The following is a 19,125-nucleotide window of genomic DNA, read 5'->3' as shown; positions in this document are numbered from 1 at the left end:
TTATATTAAGGGGGAAACGACATCCTAATTACCCAAAGATAGGGGTATGGGTAAGTTTCATGCAAGGGAACGCTGTGCAGCCACTTAAAATTATACAGATGGATATTTATTGAAACTGAAATGAATTCCATGAAGTAGAGGGATTGTTAGAATAACGCCACGTATGTGCAATGCTCACCACAGCACTTAGCATATGTTCTCAGATGTTAGCTTTAAGAAGAAATAGGTTATAAATTAGTGCATATCCAGCTAGCTACCCACAACCACTACTGGTTCTTGACTCTTCAGACTAAAGCCTTTCTCGTGGGTCCAGGACTTTCCCCAGTCTGAACACTTACTTTCCAAGCTCTTATTTTTTATTTTCTAACACCAGCTCCCACCAGCCAGTGCGGTCTGCTTGCTGCCCCTTCGCATTTTCTTGCCTTTGTACTTGTGTATGCACTACTCATCCCACCTGCAATACCCATGCCCTTTCTGTACCCCAGTCCAAACCGACCCATCCTCTTAAACCCTGCTTGAGCCTTGTGAAATTTAACCCTTCCAACTTCACTAATTGCTCACCATTCAGGGCTGCTTTGGTATATCAGGTCTGGTCTCTGGTTGTTAAGACAGACACAAATGAGAATTTATCTCAATCAGTTTACACAGTCCCTTGAACATAATTTGATGTTCTTTAATGACTGCTGAATTATATCATATCTTTAAAAATAATTATTATTGAGGGGTGCCTGCCTGGCTCAGTTGGGAGAGCATGTGACTTTCAGTCTCAGGGTCATGAGTTCAAGCCCCACGTTGGGCATGGAGCCTACTGACATAAATAAAAGTAAAAATAATTATTGAGACAGAATTCACATAACCTAAAATTATCTGTTTTCCAGTGAACAGTGGCATTGAGTAGTCACAGTGTCGTACAACCACCCGGAAACATTTCCATCACTCCAAAGTAAGCCCCCTTACCCACTCAGCATTTTCTCCCTCTCCCTCCTTCGGCCCCCGATGTGCATTCTGTCTCTGTGGACTTACCTATTCTGGTTATTTGTATCAGTGGAATCATACAATAGGTGACCTTTTGTGTCTGGCTTCTTTCACTTTTGTTTTGGAGGTTCTTAGATTATTTGTATTTTTGGGTCCTTTTGTGTTGTAATATGTGTCAGTATTTTATTCTTTTTAAAAATTTATCTTTAATATTTGAATATTTCCAAATATAGGCAAGCATTTTAGATGTCGCTTAGAGTGAAGTCTCCCAATTTTGAAATTCTGTTAGTGAGCTAAAGTATAAATGTAGATTTATTATTACGGGCGTGAAGTGTTGTACTAATTCGTGATGATTGTAGGACTTCCTTTTTTAAGGCTGAATAATATTCTACTGTATGTATATACCACAATTTGTCCATCATCTGTTGATGGACATTTGAGCTGTTTCCACTGTTTGGTTATTGTAGATAGTGCTTTTATGAAGATGCATATACACATCCTTGTTCGAGTCCCTGGTTTTAGTTCTTTGGGGTATATACCTGGGAATGGAATAGTGGGACCATATGGTAATTCTGTGTTCAACTTTTTGATGAGCCACTAAACCGATTTCCACAGCAGCCACACCTCTTTACATCCTCATCAGCAGTGCACAAAGGGCTCTAATTTCTCTACATCCTTGCCAACACTTGTGATTTCCCATTTTTGAAATAAATATAACCATCCTTGTGGGCATGAGGTGGTACCTCATTATGCTTTGATTTGCAGTCTCTAATTAACAATGATGTAGAGCATATTTTCATGTACTCAGTGGCCGTTTGTGGATCTTCTTTGGAGAATTGCCTATTCCAGTCCTTTGCCCATCTTAAAAAATTTTTACTTATTCATTTGAGAGAGAGAGGACAAACAAGGGGAGAGGCGGGGAGGGTCAGAGGGAGAAGCAGACTCCCCGCTGAGCAGGGAACCCGATGCGGGGCTCGATCCCAGGACCTAGAGATCATGACCTGAGCCAAAGGCAGACGCTTAACCAACTGCGCCACCTAGGCGTTCCTCCTTCCCCCATTTTTTAACTGGGTTGTCTTTTTCTTGTTGAAATCAAGAGATATTTATATATTCTGGATACTAGACCCTTAGTACACACCTTTTTTTTTTTTAAGATTTTATTTTTAAGTAATCTCTATACGCAATGTGGTGCTTGAACCTGTGTTCAAGAGTCGCACGCTCCACCAACTGAGCCAGCCAGGCGCGCCTGTACTTATCTTTTAACATTAGATCTTCCTGTCTTGACTTTGGTCTCCCCTTTGTGATTTTTTTAAATCTCCGGTAAATGCTGCCAGGTAGGACATGTCTAACAAAGGGATCTGAACAACTACTGTATTAATGACTGGTTGTGAGGATATTTGGAAACCACAGAGTGTTACACAGCTCTCATGTGGAAGGTAGGATGCCCCTTTTAGTGTTTTTTGCTTTGTCCGTGGTTTGGTTTTGTAGATTCTTCACACTATAATTCATAGTTAGACACCAAAGAGCCATAAATATAAGGTGAGGAGAATAACCAGGAATGTTTGCTTTTCAGAGTCCTCCTTTTTGAACTTCCACGACTCAGACTGCGAACCCAAAGGACCACCACCCTGTGACTCATTGCTTTCCCTCAACACTGAAAAGATTCTGGTACGCATCTTCCATACATGCCGTCTGTTTTGTGACCTAGAGCACAATGGTACTGGTTTGAAAAGGCAGAGGTCACCTCTGTTTATCAACTAGGAGTTGGTTCCAGTTGGTTCTACCTGCATAAGATAAAGATAGGTCATCTGGTATTCAGTCCCATTGAATTATTATGACTCATGAATTGGATGGTTGATCATGCTAGATCTCGGCCTTTTTACTTTAAAGTTCCAGTGTATAAAGGGGGGAGATCACAGCTGACCCTTATTTCTAGAAACTTCATGTATTTGAAGGTATAATATGATCTTATTTTTCCAGCCTTTGCCTGTGTGGGTATCTTTTATGTTTTTAATTATCAATACCAGTCAAGCTGCATAGGAGACCTCTCCACTCCAGGGAGGAGTACCTGGTGCTGTGTGACGTCTGTCTCTGCCTGTCCATGTTAGCACATGTGCTCCTTCAGCCTTGCTGCCTCGAGGTGGAAGGCTCTGCTTTTTGCTCACACTTAATTCTCTTAAGCTGAGTGGTTCTTTCAGTGCCCAAGATTAACATATTTTTTCTCCAGGCCTTTTCCTTTAACATCCATGTAGATATTGCTTGCTTCTTTCATTTAAAATTTCCCTTTAGGATAGTCTTTCTTTCTCCAGGCGAAGCTTTGCCTTTGCATGTAAGAACTACTGAAAATAGGTAGAAATTGCAAGCTAGAGAATGATCAACAAATTTTACCTAACTCGCTGCCTAGTGATCAGCTTGATATATGGAAAAACTTGAATTAGACTGGTCTCAAGCCAGAGTGGGCTATCTTGTAAGGTAGTGAGTTCTGGCCATCACTAAAAATGTTTAAGTAGGAATTGGGTAATCCCCACCTTGGCTAGGCGATTAGATTCTTAGAATTGTTAGGGACCTATCTTCTTACTGACAAGAATTCAAATATTTACTACGTGTTGCATTTCTGGTTTAAGACGGCGCTAGCTAGTAACCTATGGGAGAAAGCTCATCAATCTTGGCCTTTCATTTTCCGTAGGTTGAAAATATGGGAATCGGACTATTCATTTCTTCATTAATTCTCCAGATATTTATTTTACACCTATTATGTGCCAGGCGTTGTGCTAAGTAAGTACTGGGAATACCACAGTGAGCCAGCTAGCCCCAGTCCCTACGCTCGTGACTCCTAGTCACTAACCTGATAATTATACAAATAAATGTAGAAGTATAGCCAAAGGTCAACATAATCTCCCTTAAATTAGAGGGGATCGGGTAGGACAGCTTTCAGGAATTGAAACATAAGCAGGGACCTGACGGGTGGGTTGGAGTTAGTCTGCCAGCAAAGTGGGGCTGTGTATGTAAGCTTCCTTGGTCAGAGCTTCTCGCCACTGTCCACAGAGGATATCGATAGATGCGGTATTAGAAGTGGGAGAGATTCTTTCTGATCAAGAAATCAATTTGTCCGTGCTATACTCTCCTGCCCACTTCTGTCAGGTTTTATTTCTAATAAAATAAGAACACTTCGCTCAGATATGCTCTTCACTATACTCCTGATGTTGTTTGGTAACTGATTTCTTTTTATGGGACTTCATTTTTGGTCTCTTCCCGTATCTTTCTGCACAAAGGCTTGGCAAATGGGAGACTCTCATTGAATACTGGATTTTTTAAGCACTGAAAGCATTATTCATAGACTCCTCTTCTTGGCTGTAAGCAATTTATTAAGCAGAAAAATCTTTGCATCTGTGTGCTTATCCGTGACAGTCTGACAAAGAGGAAAGTCTCGTGCCTGGACACACCCAGGTGTATGTACTGTGATGTCTTCACATGTCCTTAAATCTGCCGCTTATTAAAGCTGTCTCTCGAGGATCCCGCTCCAAGGCTTCCCATAGCCGCTTCCAGCTATGGAGCAGAATGAGAAGGAGCCGAAAGAGGATAGAGTTTCTTTCTGTCATCAGGGTTTTACGGGAAGAAATCGAGTGTTAAACATTCCCGTGGTAGTGGGATTTTCAGATGTTTCATTTTGTCTGGAGTCCTGAATGGAATGAGCATTGATCCCGACAGGGGATGCCCTTCTGGCCCATAGCTTCTAACTTGTGTTCTAACCCCAGAGGTAGCTTGTTCGTGACCTGTTTTATTTATTTTTTTTAATTTAAATTCAATTAGTTAACATATAGCATATTATTAGTTTCAGAGGTAGATGTCAGTGATTCATCAGTTGCATGTAACACCCAGTGCTCTTTACATCATGTGACCTCCTTAATGTCCATCTCCGTTACCCCATCCCCCCACCTCCCCTCCAGCAACCCTCGGTTTGTTGAGTCTCTTATGGTTTGCCTCCCTCTCTGATTTTGTCTTGACCTGTTTTATAAGCATCCTAAATACCATGCTATATCTAAACATCAGTCTAGATTTTGAGAGTACAGGGAGTATAAGTGGAAGTGCCTTGTTACTATTATTTGAGTCAGTGAAGCCCAAGGCGCCACAGTTCATTACTGCTCATGAACACCAATCATTAGCTGAATAGCACATATACTAGTTGGAAGAGCATCTCATGTAAAATTATTTGGCTAATACAGGCCTGTAGGCATCTGTACTATGCATTTTTAAAAAAGAGGAACTCAGTTAATTGGGGTATCACTGGGTTCTAATCCTGTGGTTTGCCAAAAGCCACAAATCTTTAGTCTCTCTCTTAGTTTTTTGCTGTATCTTGTGTGTGTGCAAGTTTTACTCATGTCTTAGGTGAATCTAGTATGAAGTAATCACTTTAACGTGTACCCTGTAACTAAGGGTATCACAAGTTAGCATCAACAGTTGAATCTTCTGGCGAAGTGACAGCTGTAGTATCAGACATGATTTGTCTCCAAAACACTATAGAGCCGTCATTACCCACAGTAGACCAGTACTGCCTATAAAATCACTCCAATTACTAAGCTAACTTACTTATTTCATTTTCCCCTGGTTCGCACTCTTGTTTTAGCTTTCCTGCCAAATGTGCATGTCTGTATAATTTCTTCGTAGGCAGATCTACTGCCTTAAGTAGGAGGGAGATGTTCATCATCTGCTGTGCTTTTTTCACTAGAATGTCGTGTTTCTTGGTCAGATTTTGTTGGTCCTTTGGTGGCATCATCTCTGTACAACTTGTAGGTCTTATTTTAAAAATATTTTTAGTTAAAAAACAACGTCCTGTCATCCAGCCTCATTGGAGGACTGTTGGCTAGAATGTGATCTTTGCAACCTGAACAAGGTCATTGAATAGTTTCTGAAAACATGGAGGGAGCATGAAGCAGCCAGCAGGATGGATCCCTATGGAAGTGAAAAGAAACTTGTTCTTAGAAACAGAACCCCTGGGGCACCTGGGTGGCTCAGTCGGTTAAGCTCTGGACTCTGGGTTTTGGCTCAGGTCAGGATCTCAGAGTCATGGGATTGAGCCCCGCACTGGGCTCTGCGCTCAGCTCGGAGTCTGCTTAAGATTCTTTCCCTCCCCCACCCCCTCTGCTGCACTTCCCCCAGCTCGTGCGCTCGCTCTCTCTCTCTCTCAAATAAATCAATCAAAAAAAGAAAGAAACAGAACCACTAATGATAGGGGAGGAGACAAATCAGTTATACACAAGCTATGTGTATGAAGTGCACAATTGGTGTTTATTAAAGTGAAGCTTTTCTTGCTTCCATATAAATTAAATGGAGCTTTAATTTTTTAAATTGCAGGTCTTCATTGTAAGCTTTATCTTCATTTGCCATAAGCTAAGTCATATGTTTGTTTCTGTTTCAGAGCCAGGCCAAGTCTATTGCAGAACAAAAGAGATTCCCGTTTGCTACGGATAATGACAGCACAAATGAAGAGCTAGGTGAGATCTGAATCTGGGAGAGGGGGTATTCCTGGGGCATTTGCCTAGAATTTATGATCTTGGGTAGGGCATTCAACCTTTGTGTGGGTCCGTGTGTTCTATGTCAATATAATACGAAATGGAGAAAATACAAGGTCTGCAGGGAATGATTGGTAAGGACCTCGGTGTTTCTCTGGAAATTAACAATTATGGTACCGAGTCCTTAGGAGCACTTATCATTCATTGAAAGGTAACTTGTGAAAGCAGAGGAGACTCCCACCTACCGTAATCTGCTGTGTAATAGAATAGCTAGGTTTAAGTCAGTTTTACCGTGAGTCCCGTCAGTTATTGTTGGGTCTAAGAAGGTGGGTGTAGAAAGTTTGAGTTCATTCAGATCTGCAGAAGGGTCCTGCAGTTTGGCTTGTTGGGGGCCTGTTTTCAAATAGGCTGGTTCCGCTAGGGTCTGATAGGCTCATTGTCAAGTCAGCTTGCTGTTGAAGGAGTGGAAACAAAATTGAATACAGGACTGAACGGGGCAGCTGGACAGACTTCACAGAAGCATGTGCTCCTGCCTGGTGCCTGGTGGCCTAAAGTGCCTTCGGAAATGCTTTCCTAATTTACACAGAACTATTGTATCATTTCTGTAGCTGTGTGCATTGTACCTTAAGACAGAGCACCTTGGGACGCCTGGCTGGCTTAGTCGGTAGATCTCACGACTCCTTATCTTGGGGTCGTGAGTTCAAGCTCCACATTGGGCCTAGAGCTTACTTAAATAAAATACTGAGTACTTCTTATATTGGCTCCTTTGCTCTGTTAGTGCAAATAAGAGTTGACTATTTTGAAAGTATTAATCACTTTTTGGTGATATTCTTTGAGTAGGTTTTGAGAATTACCTGTTAAGAAATCAGATTTGGTCTTTTCTGGGGTCCTTGGGTTCTGATCAGCCCCATATTCATTTATTAAGTCATGAATTAAGGGCCTAGGCTGTGCCAGGCCTGTTCTATGCTCTAAGACTAATCCTACTAGACCTCTATGCCCTGAGCTGGCTTAGGATCTGTCATATTACAGTATTTTTTCTTTGGAAGAGCAGCTTCTGTCGACACATGTGTTGCTGGGAGATGTGGAATTGCTGAGCAGTAATGATTTCTGTGAGAATTCCAGTGTTTTCTTTATGTCTTTGGACTGCCATAACAAAATTTAGATCTTAATAGTTATTTATAGTTTTGCAAGATTTGGATTTTTTTTTTAATGGATAGTTTTGGGTTTTTTCTCAAAAAAGTGTTTACTTCTGGATAGAAAGATTTGAGAGCTGCATTTGATTTTATGTAGTGAAGTTCAGCAGCCTAGTCATGGAGAACAATTTAAACATGATCCTAAGTACAATCATATTTATCTCTTAAAAACTGTATCCATTTTTACAGGTCACTTATTCATTTGTTCATTCCACAGATATTTACTGGTTGTGGGGAGAGACATAGGAAATTCTAAAACTTTAGATCTGAAAGAAATGTTAGAAGATGTTCTACAGGCTTGTTAGGCAAGACCCGGAGAGTAGGGAGAAATGGCTGAGGTCCCCATGATCACCCTGCTGGTGGCTGGCAGAGCCAAGCCCAGATCTTGGCTTTCTGATATATCGCCATCTTCCTGCTTTCAGAGAAGGACAAGTTTACATTTCCATCCCTGTTCATGTAATCATCCAGAAATTCAAACCATTTTTGCAGTCCAGCCCAATACACAGCAGTTTTGGTACAGCCTTGATTTCAGGGGAGTGTGTTAGGGTGGGTCTCAGAGCAGGCAGCCTGGATCCTTTGTCTCACCGTACACTGTCTTTGGACAGTTTGTTCAACTGCACTATGCTTCATCTCCTTTTCTTTGAACGGGGATAATAACTGTACCTGCCTCATCGTGATCGAGGAGTAAATGAGTTACTACATGGAAATGTCCAGAGTGCCATGCACATAGCCGTCACTGTTGTTCTTACTGCTAATACTCCTGGCCTCTCCCCAAAGGTGTCTCTGCTTATCTTGTTAGCTGATGCATCTGAATGTATCCATTCTTATTCTTCCACTTATGAGTTTGACCTTAATTTATCTTTTCAAAGAAATTACGACAAACCAGCCCTCTTTATTTTGACGAATGCCCCCAAAGCTCTTGTCTTATTATGACACTCAATGCTTTTGAAGTTTACTTTTCTCAGGTTAGTTATGGGGACACTCTAAGTCTCTTTCTACATTGAATGTTTTTACTACTTTTAACTCTCAGGAATTTCAGCTCTTCACGCCAGTAAAACTTTTAGTGGTCTGTCTCCTTGAACACCTCTAGGATTGGAGCATTGTGATAAAGCTTTTTTGCAAAGAAATATGATCAGAATAGTATTGTGTTGAGTGAGGAATACAGTTTTTTCAGGGATATTTGGGGATTTAGGGCAAACTTTATAGATGAAATGTAATCTAGACTATCAATAATTTATTGCATTCTGGACCGGTGAAAAAATTTAGTCCAAGTATTGCCTTGTATTAAGAGGTTGTCATGGCTCTAATTTCAAAATACCAATTACTGACACAATTTGATCAGAAACTACGTGTTTATCTTTAGTGTATATTTTGAGTAGCGTTTTGACTGTATTTTGAACAGAAGAGGTAGGAAAAAGACTACTGTTGCGTTGCAGTCGTGTGAATTAAGCATTCTATTAATATATATTAATTGGAGCCTGTGCTTTTGTTCTTACTCAGTAACTGGCAGTAAGTTCAGCACCCCCCAGGGATTGAGATTTTTGAGGCTATTTGGGTATTTCTCATAACTTTCACAGTAAAATCACGTTGCCATGTTATGTGGGCTTTATTCAGGCTCATTACTAGCTCTTCTGATGTATTGACAGGAGACATCATAAAGGTTATTCATATCTGAAAGTGAGTGATGGGCCTAGAAAAAGATAATTACTTCTTATAGGCAATGTTTTATGGATGGCTTTAATAATTTAAATCTTGAGAGCGCTGGAAGGCTGATACCAGGTGCCGAATGGTGGAAGAATTCAAGTACATCTTATTAACTTGCAGGTTTTCTTTAACTGCTTCTGGTCCCCAGAGCTGCAAGTTAGGACTCAGCCAAGAATTTAGTTACTGATTCCACTCAGAGATCCTTCATTCTTTCCTTTAATATTTTTGTATTTTGTTTCATAGCTATTGCCTATGTGTTGATTGGCAGTGGACTCTATGATGAAGCGATAAGACATTTTTCAACAATGCTTCAGGTAATTTTTCTCCGTAATTACGAAATTTCAAGTTAGTCATGACAGAAATCTGGACTTATGTGTAGCTAAGGCGCTGCAAGAATGCGTTGCTTTTAGGATCACATAAGAGTGAAGGAAATCAGTCCCAACTGAGCACTTTCTTGGAGTAGGCCTTGAAACAGTGCTCTCGTTTAATCTTTGCAGTATTAACTTTGTTTTAAGTGAGGAAAGTGAGATCAAAAGAGGTCAAACAGTTGCTCACAGTCTCCCCACCATTACCTGGAAGACGTGGGACCCAAATGCAGTTTAAAAGAAAAAAAAAAGCTAGCTTTAGTTCACTTTCCTCTCTACCATGCTATCTCCCAGAAGATGTGGATGCTGGAAATTCTTGGACGTCCATATGTTCACTTTCCATGCAGGAGCTGATCTGCATGGTTCCACTCGTGGATTTATTTCTCGCCACAAAGTGTAATTGTGGGACTCTTCAGTGGAAGTACTAAGCCTTTTCTGATTGATGGCCGTATTAAAATCTGGCTAAGATAAAAGGCTTGAACAAACATCTAAGAGTTGCAAGGGAGACCCGTAATGCAGCCTTACATTGTTGGCCTTATATCCCTTATCTTTATTTAAGTGCTCTTGTGGTGCTGACCATTATTGATAGTTGTCGATGTGTCTGTGCAGTAGACTACAGTGAAGAAATGTGGTCTTTCGAGTTGAAGATGCCCATGTCTACTCCCCCTTGCTCCTGGCTAGCAAGTTATTTTATCTCCTGGCTCATGGACATAATAACCATAACCTCCAAAAATATTCTTGTTAGGTTTTTTTTTTTTTTTAAAGACTTTATTTATTTATTTGACAGAGAGAGAGGCAGCGAGGGAGGGAACACAAGCAGGGGGAATGGGAGAGGGAGAAGCAGGCCTCCCGCTGAGCAGGGAGCCCGATGCGGGGCTTGATTTCAGAACGCTGGGATCATGACCAGAGCTGAAGGCAGACGCTTAATGACTGAGCCACTCAGGCACCCCTTCTTGTTAGGTTTAAATGAAATATTCTATAAAGTCCTTAGTACCCATTGCCTGGCACATAATAAGTGATCAGTTAATTTTAGCTTCTCAAAGTACCATTCTAGCATATTCCTAGTTATAGAACAAACAGATAATTTATAATCCAGCAGGTAAACTTCGTTTGAAATATCAATTTTGAAATTCGTGTTCTACTTTTTTTTCTTCTTTAAACATAGAATTAATTATATTGACAATTCTGTCTTCATTCTCAAAAAAATCACAGATATTTTTAGTGATTACTTTGAAGTCCTCAGATCCACCCGGTTGTGTGTTTGAGTGCTCATATGGAATGACAGTCTTAAGTGGTGTTTAAAGTATGAAGGGTAGATTATCAGTAGTTTTACAAATCGCCTTTCTGGTAGACATTGCAGTATTTAAAAAGGTAAGCAAGCACTTCATACAGTGAACACTTGACCCTGGTTTGAACGGGAGGTTTTGGTACATTTATAGGAGAAATGTTGGTTAATCTGTGGTAACTAATAGCAGAAAACAGTGAGAGCTTGAAGATATTACCAATGCATTCAACTTTTTGACAAATACTATTGTCGTAGTTGAGAGCAATATAAAAATGTTAAAGAACTCTAAATAATAAAAAATATCCTAATTCTGCCACCCCACCATTATTGAAATTTTTTGCTTATAACCTTTCAAAGTTTGCATTTGTGTTTTATAATCTGAATATGTCTACTATTTTGTATTACTTGTCCACTGAATTTTATACTGTGTTTTTCAGTATTTCTCTCTAATCTTATGCTTTTAATGGCTCTATACTATCCCTCGTGTTGTCCATTTATTGTTGTAAAACTCCTTTCTCTTGCAACTGCATTCAGAAAGTAGATCAAAATTTCTCCCTTTGTGCCAAGAAAAGGTGTTAATATTGAAGTCTGATAGAGTGTGCTCGTCAATCTGCAGTATAATGGGTTGCTTGCAAGTGGGACATTTTTCTTTGAGAATATGCGGTTTATAAGGTGGGACTCCTTTTCTGTGGATTCAGGATGTTGAGGGGGCAAGAACAGAGGATGGGGAGCAGTAGAATTTCAAATACTTCTGGCCCACAGAAGACAGAGCTGGGTGACCATTTATAACATATTTTTATATAAGAACAAGAGCACCTTTGGCTTTCCTGCAGGTGCTTTTCTTGGTGATTTCTGTCTTCTCTCCCTTTATTTTGGTGCTTCCCAGCGTTTTCCACATCATGACACAGGTGGAAAACCCTGTTTGCATGACCCACGGGAGTCAACAGAAGCAAATTTAGAGGCATCCGGTGGGGCTCGGTGAAAATTTGTCACATTTTCCTTGTGTTATGTAACTATGATAAATACAGGGATATAATGATTGATAAAAAAATGCTGGCATTCTTATTAAAAAAATTCTTTTCTAAAAATTCTTTTTTAGATTTTTATTTATTTATTTATTTATTTGAGAGAGAGAAAAAGAGGAAGCACGAGTGGGGGGAGGACAGAGGGAGAGCGAGAAGCAGACTCCCTGCTGAGTAAGGAGCCTGACGTGGGGCTCGATCCCAGGACCCTGGGATCACAACCCGAGCCGAAAGCAGACGCTTAACTGACGGAGCCACCCAGGTGCCCCTGTTCAAAAATTTTAATAAGAAGCTCAGTCCTGCTTTTCCAGATAAAACTTTTCCATGTTAGGTTTTATATTTGAAAGTGATGCACATGATTCCTATTTAAGAGCTTTTCGTTATTTTCTTCAAATTCTTGATAGCCAAACTCATCAAGAAACTGCACAAGTAGGGGGTAGCCAGTATCCAAAGAAGAGTTAGTGCTCTTTCCCCAGTTGACTAAAACTTCTTTTCATACCATGAATCAGAATTTGCAGAAGTCAGCCTCTTCAAATTGTATTTTAAAAACATGATCTTTCTTTAAATCTAACTGCTCTTCCTTTTCTTTTACTGGTGAATGTAGTGGCACTGTTTCTTGCGGTAATGACGTTGGTTTTTGTCCCAGCAATGTTTTTCCATGGCCAGGGTTCAGGAGGGTGGTTTGCTCACCCCTGCTGTGTGGCTGCCACCCTGCCGCCCTTCCCTCTCCACGCTGGGACCGGCCTGAGTATGGCCGCAGAACCTGCCGCTGGGTGTGCACCTGTTCCTTGTAGGGCCCTCCACACCTGCAGAAACTCTGTATCTTTAAGCCAGCCAACGGTCTCTAGCAACTCTGCAGTGGCAGCTCCTGGCACACAAACTTTTCAGGGTTTTTGAATTCGTGAGCACTTGACAAAACTTTTCTTTTGGACAGCCCGGGACTTCCAGTATGCAGCAGCAGAGTGTGGAATCTGATTCCATTCCTAGGAAGCTGAAAACAAATGGCACCATGAGAGCTCGATTGTATTAGAGTCACCATTTTTATAACATCGTGTAATGTGACATTGGGATCTGCGCATGAGGACTGCTTACATTCCGAAATGACCTTTTGATGTAAAGCTTTGAAACCTTGCTTTTGTCTTAGCTGTACCACGAGGAGCAAACTTAGATGATATTTCCACGGTCTCTGTTGTTGTGAGCTGTGTGTTTGAGTAGTTATTTAACTACGGGATAGTTGGTACATCTATGAAGGAAAAAAGTGCTCCTCGGGGTTACTAACTGAACACAGTTTCAAAGCTTAATGGAGCTGTCAGACTGCACTGAAAACTCTTGATTTAAAAGCTTGTGCATTCGTGTTGGCTGTACCATCAGTGTCCTTCCTCCCGTGTCAGTGCATCGGTGACAGTGCTCTTGGAAAGTGGAACCATTCCCTAGCTGCCATGCTTCTTTGGTCCCCTTCCAGGGCTCAGAAACATGAGTATTGCAAAAATCGAATAAGATCTTTGTTATTAATTGTGTGACCTTGAGCTCATCTGATTCGGGTAGAACTGAATTCATAAAAATGTTTGTTTCTTATTTTACATTAGCAGACAAAGTGTGAAACATGACTCTGCATACCATTTGTAAACATCCTTCTCGTAATTAGGTACATGGGTCTGCCACTTGTGCAAAACGGAATCCTCATTACATTGCCGTGCGGTGACTTTTTTTGACTTAATTTGTCTTCAATCCAGTGACTTTTGAATTCTAATCAAAAAGCCAGCCTTGGTGGTGGAAAAATAAATATTTATAAAATTTAAAGTCACTATATAAATGGTATAATGAGGTTAGGAAATTAGGCCTTTTTGGATGTGAAAAGATCGATGTCTTGGGAATTGAGACATCTAAGTGTACATGACTCCAGTAAGGTAACTGTCTTATTATACCATGATTTTGCATTTGCATAAAGTAATATTGGAAGATTGAAATACTAGTTTTCCTTCAAATCGTTTAAAATTCTGAACACTTGATAAAATGTAAATATTATTAGACTTATATACTCAGAAATATTTTGAAAAATGAATATTCTGAGCCCAATTTGCTTTTAGAAATAGACATTGGCTTTTATTTGAAAATACAATTCATTATGACATTTCATAAATAGTCTTGACTTCTTGTTAACATCCAAAGCCAATGATAGAATAATAAAGCTATATCAATCAAGAAAAGTAATCAAATCCATCATTTACCTTTAGGAAATCTTAATGCTAGATTATAACTGAGATAACAACCACAATGATCCTTTACAGATACACCTATTTAGGTTTTCTGTGTTTAATTTATTCTTTCTTTTTAGAATTTTTTTCAACAGCATAGAAGGATATATCATTACTGTTGTTGTTAAATAATAGATTTATTTCTTTTCTTGATTCTGTCACTGGCAGAATGGAAAATCCCTGCTGTGGTCATGATGAGACCACGTGGGGGATCCAGAGGGAGGGCTCGGGAGGCCCTGTAGGGCCACCATGGCGCTCTCTGCCAGCGGGGGCTGCACATAAAATCCTCAGAGCCAAAATAATGATTGCTGAATGCAGGAAGTTGTCAGTGTTCAGATATTTTAACTGTTGCAAACTTTTGAATGGCTGTTTGTTAAAAGTTTCACATTTTGTATTGCCGTAAACACGGTACAGCTGCCACAGCAGGCGGCCCACCTGAAGCCACCCCTGCGGCACCTCCGTCATACAGCTTTGCCTTCCCGACCACCGGATCTGGCTTTCTACCAATGACTACCCTAGTGTTTCCACCCAGCTCGTCCGCTTGCTTCCCCTATGAGAAGAGGCCAGGCTGAGCTGGCTTTGATCTGATGTCTTTAATATGCACTGAGATATTCTTAGCTGCCTAGGACATGGCCAGGGTTTGTGGCTGGCTAATAACTGATATAGTAAGACTTACGTGTCAGGCACTGTGCTAGAAGCCACAGAGCCAAACATGACAAGACATTACCTCGATATTGTGTGCCCGTGGGTGACAAATGTGCAAATGCAAAATAATAAGAAGAGAATTACTTTAATGGAGTTATATCCATGAAGAGGTTTCAGCTCGACTGCAAGCTCTCCCCAGATCCCTCCACATACCCCAACACTGAGAAAGGATCCCGAGTTGTGTTCCAGTGTTGCCCAGATCAGTGTGGCACCCTCTCCACAGGGCTACATGAGTCCACTGCTCCTCACATCTGTGTGCTTCCTTCAGCACCAGCTCTAGCTGGATACCTCCCAAGTACCTCTGGCGTCCATCCACTTCTCCTGGCTCTGTTCACACTACAGCCAAGCCATGTTATCTGCCAGATTACTGGCATCCATGGTTTTCCTGGCTTCTCACTTCATACCCTCCACACGTATGTACGCCTTCCATACATGTGCACTTTAAACACACACATACTTTGCTGTTGCTTGTAGGTTAAAGATTAAAATCCTTACGAAGGTCCCTGCCTACCTCTCCAGCCTTATCTTGGAGCAGATGCTATGCTCCCTGCTTGCCTTGGGGCCTCCTCTGCCTGGACCAGCTGCTCTGAGATTCCCTCACTCCCTGACACAGTTCAGCTCAAGTACTTCTTCCTCAGGAAAGCCTTCCTAACCGTGTCTATCTTTATGCATTTTCCAAAAACACCGTTTACTACTACAGTGCTTACTGAAGATGTAACTTTACATTTACATTTGTGATTCTTTGGCTACGCTCCAAGAAGGCCAGAGTCTTGCCTTCTGTCTTGTTTTTGCTTACTGTAGTATTTCTAGCACATGGAACCGGACATAGCTAATAGCTGGCCCTAAGTAAATATTTGTTGACTGAGTGACTAATGTCCATACAACATGTAGTAGGAACTGAGGCTTATTTATTTTCCAGGGGAGTCTGGAAGGAGTCAGAGGAGAGATAGCGTTGGAGCTGAGGCAGTGGGTGGGCGTTCCGGGCAGGTGGGCTAGCATCTACAATGCCCTGAGCTTGGGAGAGCTTGTGTCTAGAGAACTATGAAGTAATGCTGATTTCTAGAGTATGAATTATGGTTGGAAGATGGAAGGCGATGAGACTCAACAGTAAGGCAGGAAAATGATCGGTATTTTCTACAAAAGCACTTAGATGTTACCTCATTGTTTTTCCAATAGTGGTTGCAACGTTTTAGTAGGGACTGAAATTGATTGGCAAGTGAAGACTAGCACTTTTTAAAAAGTGAAATACACTAGAATAGAAAATAGGTTGCATTATAAATAGTAAGACTAGGTTTGACTTAGTGCAACTTTTATTTCTGATGCGTGTATGTGTGTGTGTGCATGTTGTGTATGTATGTATGTGTGTACTGGGTTACAACGTAAACTGTGGGTTAGAGTAAAAATGTGTTTGAATGGGGGCTGTTGGAGGTGTTGCAGAGCCTAGGAATAACTTCAGCCAGGATGACATGATCATACTTCGTTGCTAGGTGACTCGTAGTGTGGGTCTGGAGACTAGATGGGAGGAACAGGAACATGGTTAAGTTGGTTGCAGTAGCGTAAGTGAGCGAGGGAGGCGTCCAACAGGGCAGTGCCTGGTGCACCGGGTTGGGGTTGGGGGGAAGCAGCAGGTGTATTCAGAGGTGAGACTGCTGGGATTTCCTGAGTAGGCATGTTGGCGGGGAGATGAGGATGACCCCCTGAGTGGCTGGCCCTGGCACAGGGTGTACAGAGATGCCACTTCGGTAGAAGAACTATTTATTTAAGTACACTTTTTTCGAACTTACCCCTTGGTCATCATAATTTTTTTTTTTTCACTCTTAGGAGGAAAGATTCTTAGGTAGTCTGTTTTGAGATGTTACAAATCTGAGAGTAGGTGTTCCTCTCAGTAGAGAATATCCTCACAGGGGAAGAGCCGTGTGGGCTCACTGCTCCTGCCCCATCCTGGACGAGGGGCTGTTCTTTGTGTTCTGTCTCCTGGCAGGCACAGTTGCTATGGAAACACATGAAGTCAGTCTTCGCTTTATTTCTTCATCGGATCGCTGTTTTTCCTGCTCCTCCTCTCCCTCTGTACCTGTATCCCTCTCCCTCCAAACTACTTGCTCCGCCTTTTTTTTTTTTCAAGCCAGGGAGGATATTTAAATGTTTAAAATCTTATCACTGCATGGCAGGATGATAGGGTGCCCTTTACTTTCTTTTTTGTGCTTTTCTTGATTTTCTAAATTTTCTGTAATTTGTAATATTCCAACTATTTATTTGATAAAATTTTTTATTTGTACTAAAAATTTCTCTTTTCTATAATGCATATTACCTAAAACATCTTTTTTTCTGATTACAAATGTATACACCTTTGTTTTAAGCCATGAAAAGGAATACAGCAGTGTAGTAAGTAGAATGGGAACACATCTAGCAATCCCACTCCCAACAGAAAATTACTGTTAGAATTTTGGAGCGTTTTTTTCTGTGTACATACTGACCCACACAATCATATGTATTTATAAAAGTAATAGCTGTTCCTCTGTGGTTCTGTTAACTTGTCCTTTTTTCCATTTAGTGAATAGCTTGGGGCCTTTCATGCCAGTCACGTGTAAGTTATAAATCACAATTCCAAACAGAACTCTGTGGAGCCAGGGAAGTGACTTCAGTGAGCAAAGTGCATTGTCGTGACCTCGAGGTGATGGGTGGGCTTCCAGTAAACTCATGAATACACGCCCCTCATCTAAAGAGGTGGCCAATACTTAGCTCTAGTTTGTTTTTTTCATACAAGAATGCAAAAATATGGGCTTATCTTTGGTTTTTTTTTTTTTTAAAGATTTTATTTATTTATTTATTTGACAGAGACAGAGACAGCCAGCGAGAGAGGGAACACAAGCAGGGGGAGTGGGAGAGGAAGAAGCAGGTTCACAGCGGAAGAGCCTGATGTGGGGCTCGATCCCATAACGCCGGGATCACGCCCTGAGCCGAAGGCAGACGCCTAACCGCTGTGCCACCCAGGCGCCCCAGGCTTATCTTTGTTGCACATTTTGATTTTTCAAGAGAAGTTAGAGATCTGTTATTGCTTACTTGAATTTTTCCAATTTTTATACACCATGAGCCAGTCTGCTGGCAGCCCAGCCAGCATTAGTTTGCCACTTGATACAGGTGTACTGTTTAGCCTTTTTTCCCAATATATGGCATCTTCTCCTTTAGTCCTTCTCATTCACTCGTCATTGAGGTTGATGTGTCTTTTTCTGCAATAGGGGCAGACTCCCTGTCTCAGATTTGAAACTGAACAGTAGATAAGTCTATAAAATGCCTCATCTGGTACTGTTCTCTTAGATTCTGCTTTTTGTTTTTTTAAGACTTTATTTATTTGGGGGGGGGGCAAGCAAGAGCAGGGGGAGGGGCGCAGGGGGAGTGGCACAGGGAGCCTGATGCGGGGACTCAATTCCAGGATCCTGGGATGATGACCGACTGAGCCACCCAGGCGCCCGTTTTGTTAGATTCTTTAGCAGTGTCAAGAGTTTCACCCCAGAACGTATAGCCAGAGGCCGTTTATTCTTCTTTCTTAATGTAGGGGAAGTCTTCAGAGAAGCGGTGGAAATTGCAGAGGCTAAATGTAGAAGAGAGGCGTTTCCCTCAGGAGGTGGGATGGTTCATACCACCTGTTTGGGGAGGTGGTGGCGGGGCAGTGGACCCCGTCCCTGGGCCTGAGGGTGGTTTCATCTAGTCCACCTGGGGCGGCTTGCAGAAAGGGTCTGGTTCCTATTCTGACACATAGTGTAAAGGACTGCATTAACCCCAACAGACTGTGGAGTTGACTCATTTCTTGTTGCTCGATGGGGCTGGCACCGAGAGGTTCTTCCCTTTTCAGATTACTTCATGAGTGGGAGGGGGACAAACGAGGAAGAGGCACTACCAAGTGCTTCACTCCTAACCATTTACTTCCCCAAGCCTCCGTTTCCCCTGTGAGACACGATCTCAGATGCTGCTGATCATAGGGTTGTTGGGAGGATTGCATTTTAAACGAGACGACCATGTGACAGAAACTAGCACAGGGCTCCCTAATGTTGGTTCTCTTTAGTATTTTTTAATGCAAATTCTCCTTAATGTGTCTCATACAAATGACCTTCAA

General features: G+C 41.4%; 1 protein-coding gene across 19 annotated transcripts in view; it reads left to right on the top strand.

Moving 5' to 3' along the window:
• The window catches only part of LOC113259039 (tetratricopeptide repeat protein 13), an 84,032-nt gene that overhangs the window by 14,458 nt on the left and 50,449 nt on the right, over positions 1 to 19,125 (top strand). For 13 of the 19 annotated variants that reach the window (XM_057307648.1, XM_057307649.1, XM_057307645.1 and 10 more), the window contains exons 2-4: positions 2,549 to 2,643; positions 6,392 to 6,467; positions 9,626 to 9,696. In XM_057307648.1, the coding sequence (XP_057163631.1) occupies positions 2,549 to 2,643; positions 6,392 to 6,467; positions 9,626 to 9,696 (242 nt within the window). Of the gene's footprint in view, positions 1 to 2,548; positions 2,644 to 6,391; positions 6,468 to 9,625; positions 9,697 to 18,567; positions 18,637 to 19,125 lie in introns of all 19 variants that reach the window. The other 6 variants (XM_057307647.1, XM_057307646.1, XM_057307642.1 and 3 more) reach the window with 1 other exon arrangement.

This window comes from Ursus arctos, unplaced genomic scaffold, assembly GCF_023065955.2.
Source record: "Ursus arctos isolate Adak ecotype North America unplaced genomic scaffold, UrsArc2.0 scaffold_53, whole genome shotgun sequence".
In the NCBI taxonomy this organism is placed as follows: Eukaryota; Metazoa; Chordata; class Mammalia; order Carnivora; family Ursidae; genus Ursus; species Ursus arctos.
The sequence above is the reverse complement of the archived record's forward strand: the minus strand, read 5'-3'. Positions and strand labels throughout refer to the sequence as shown.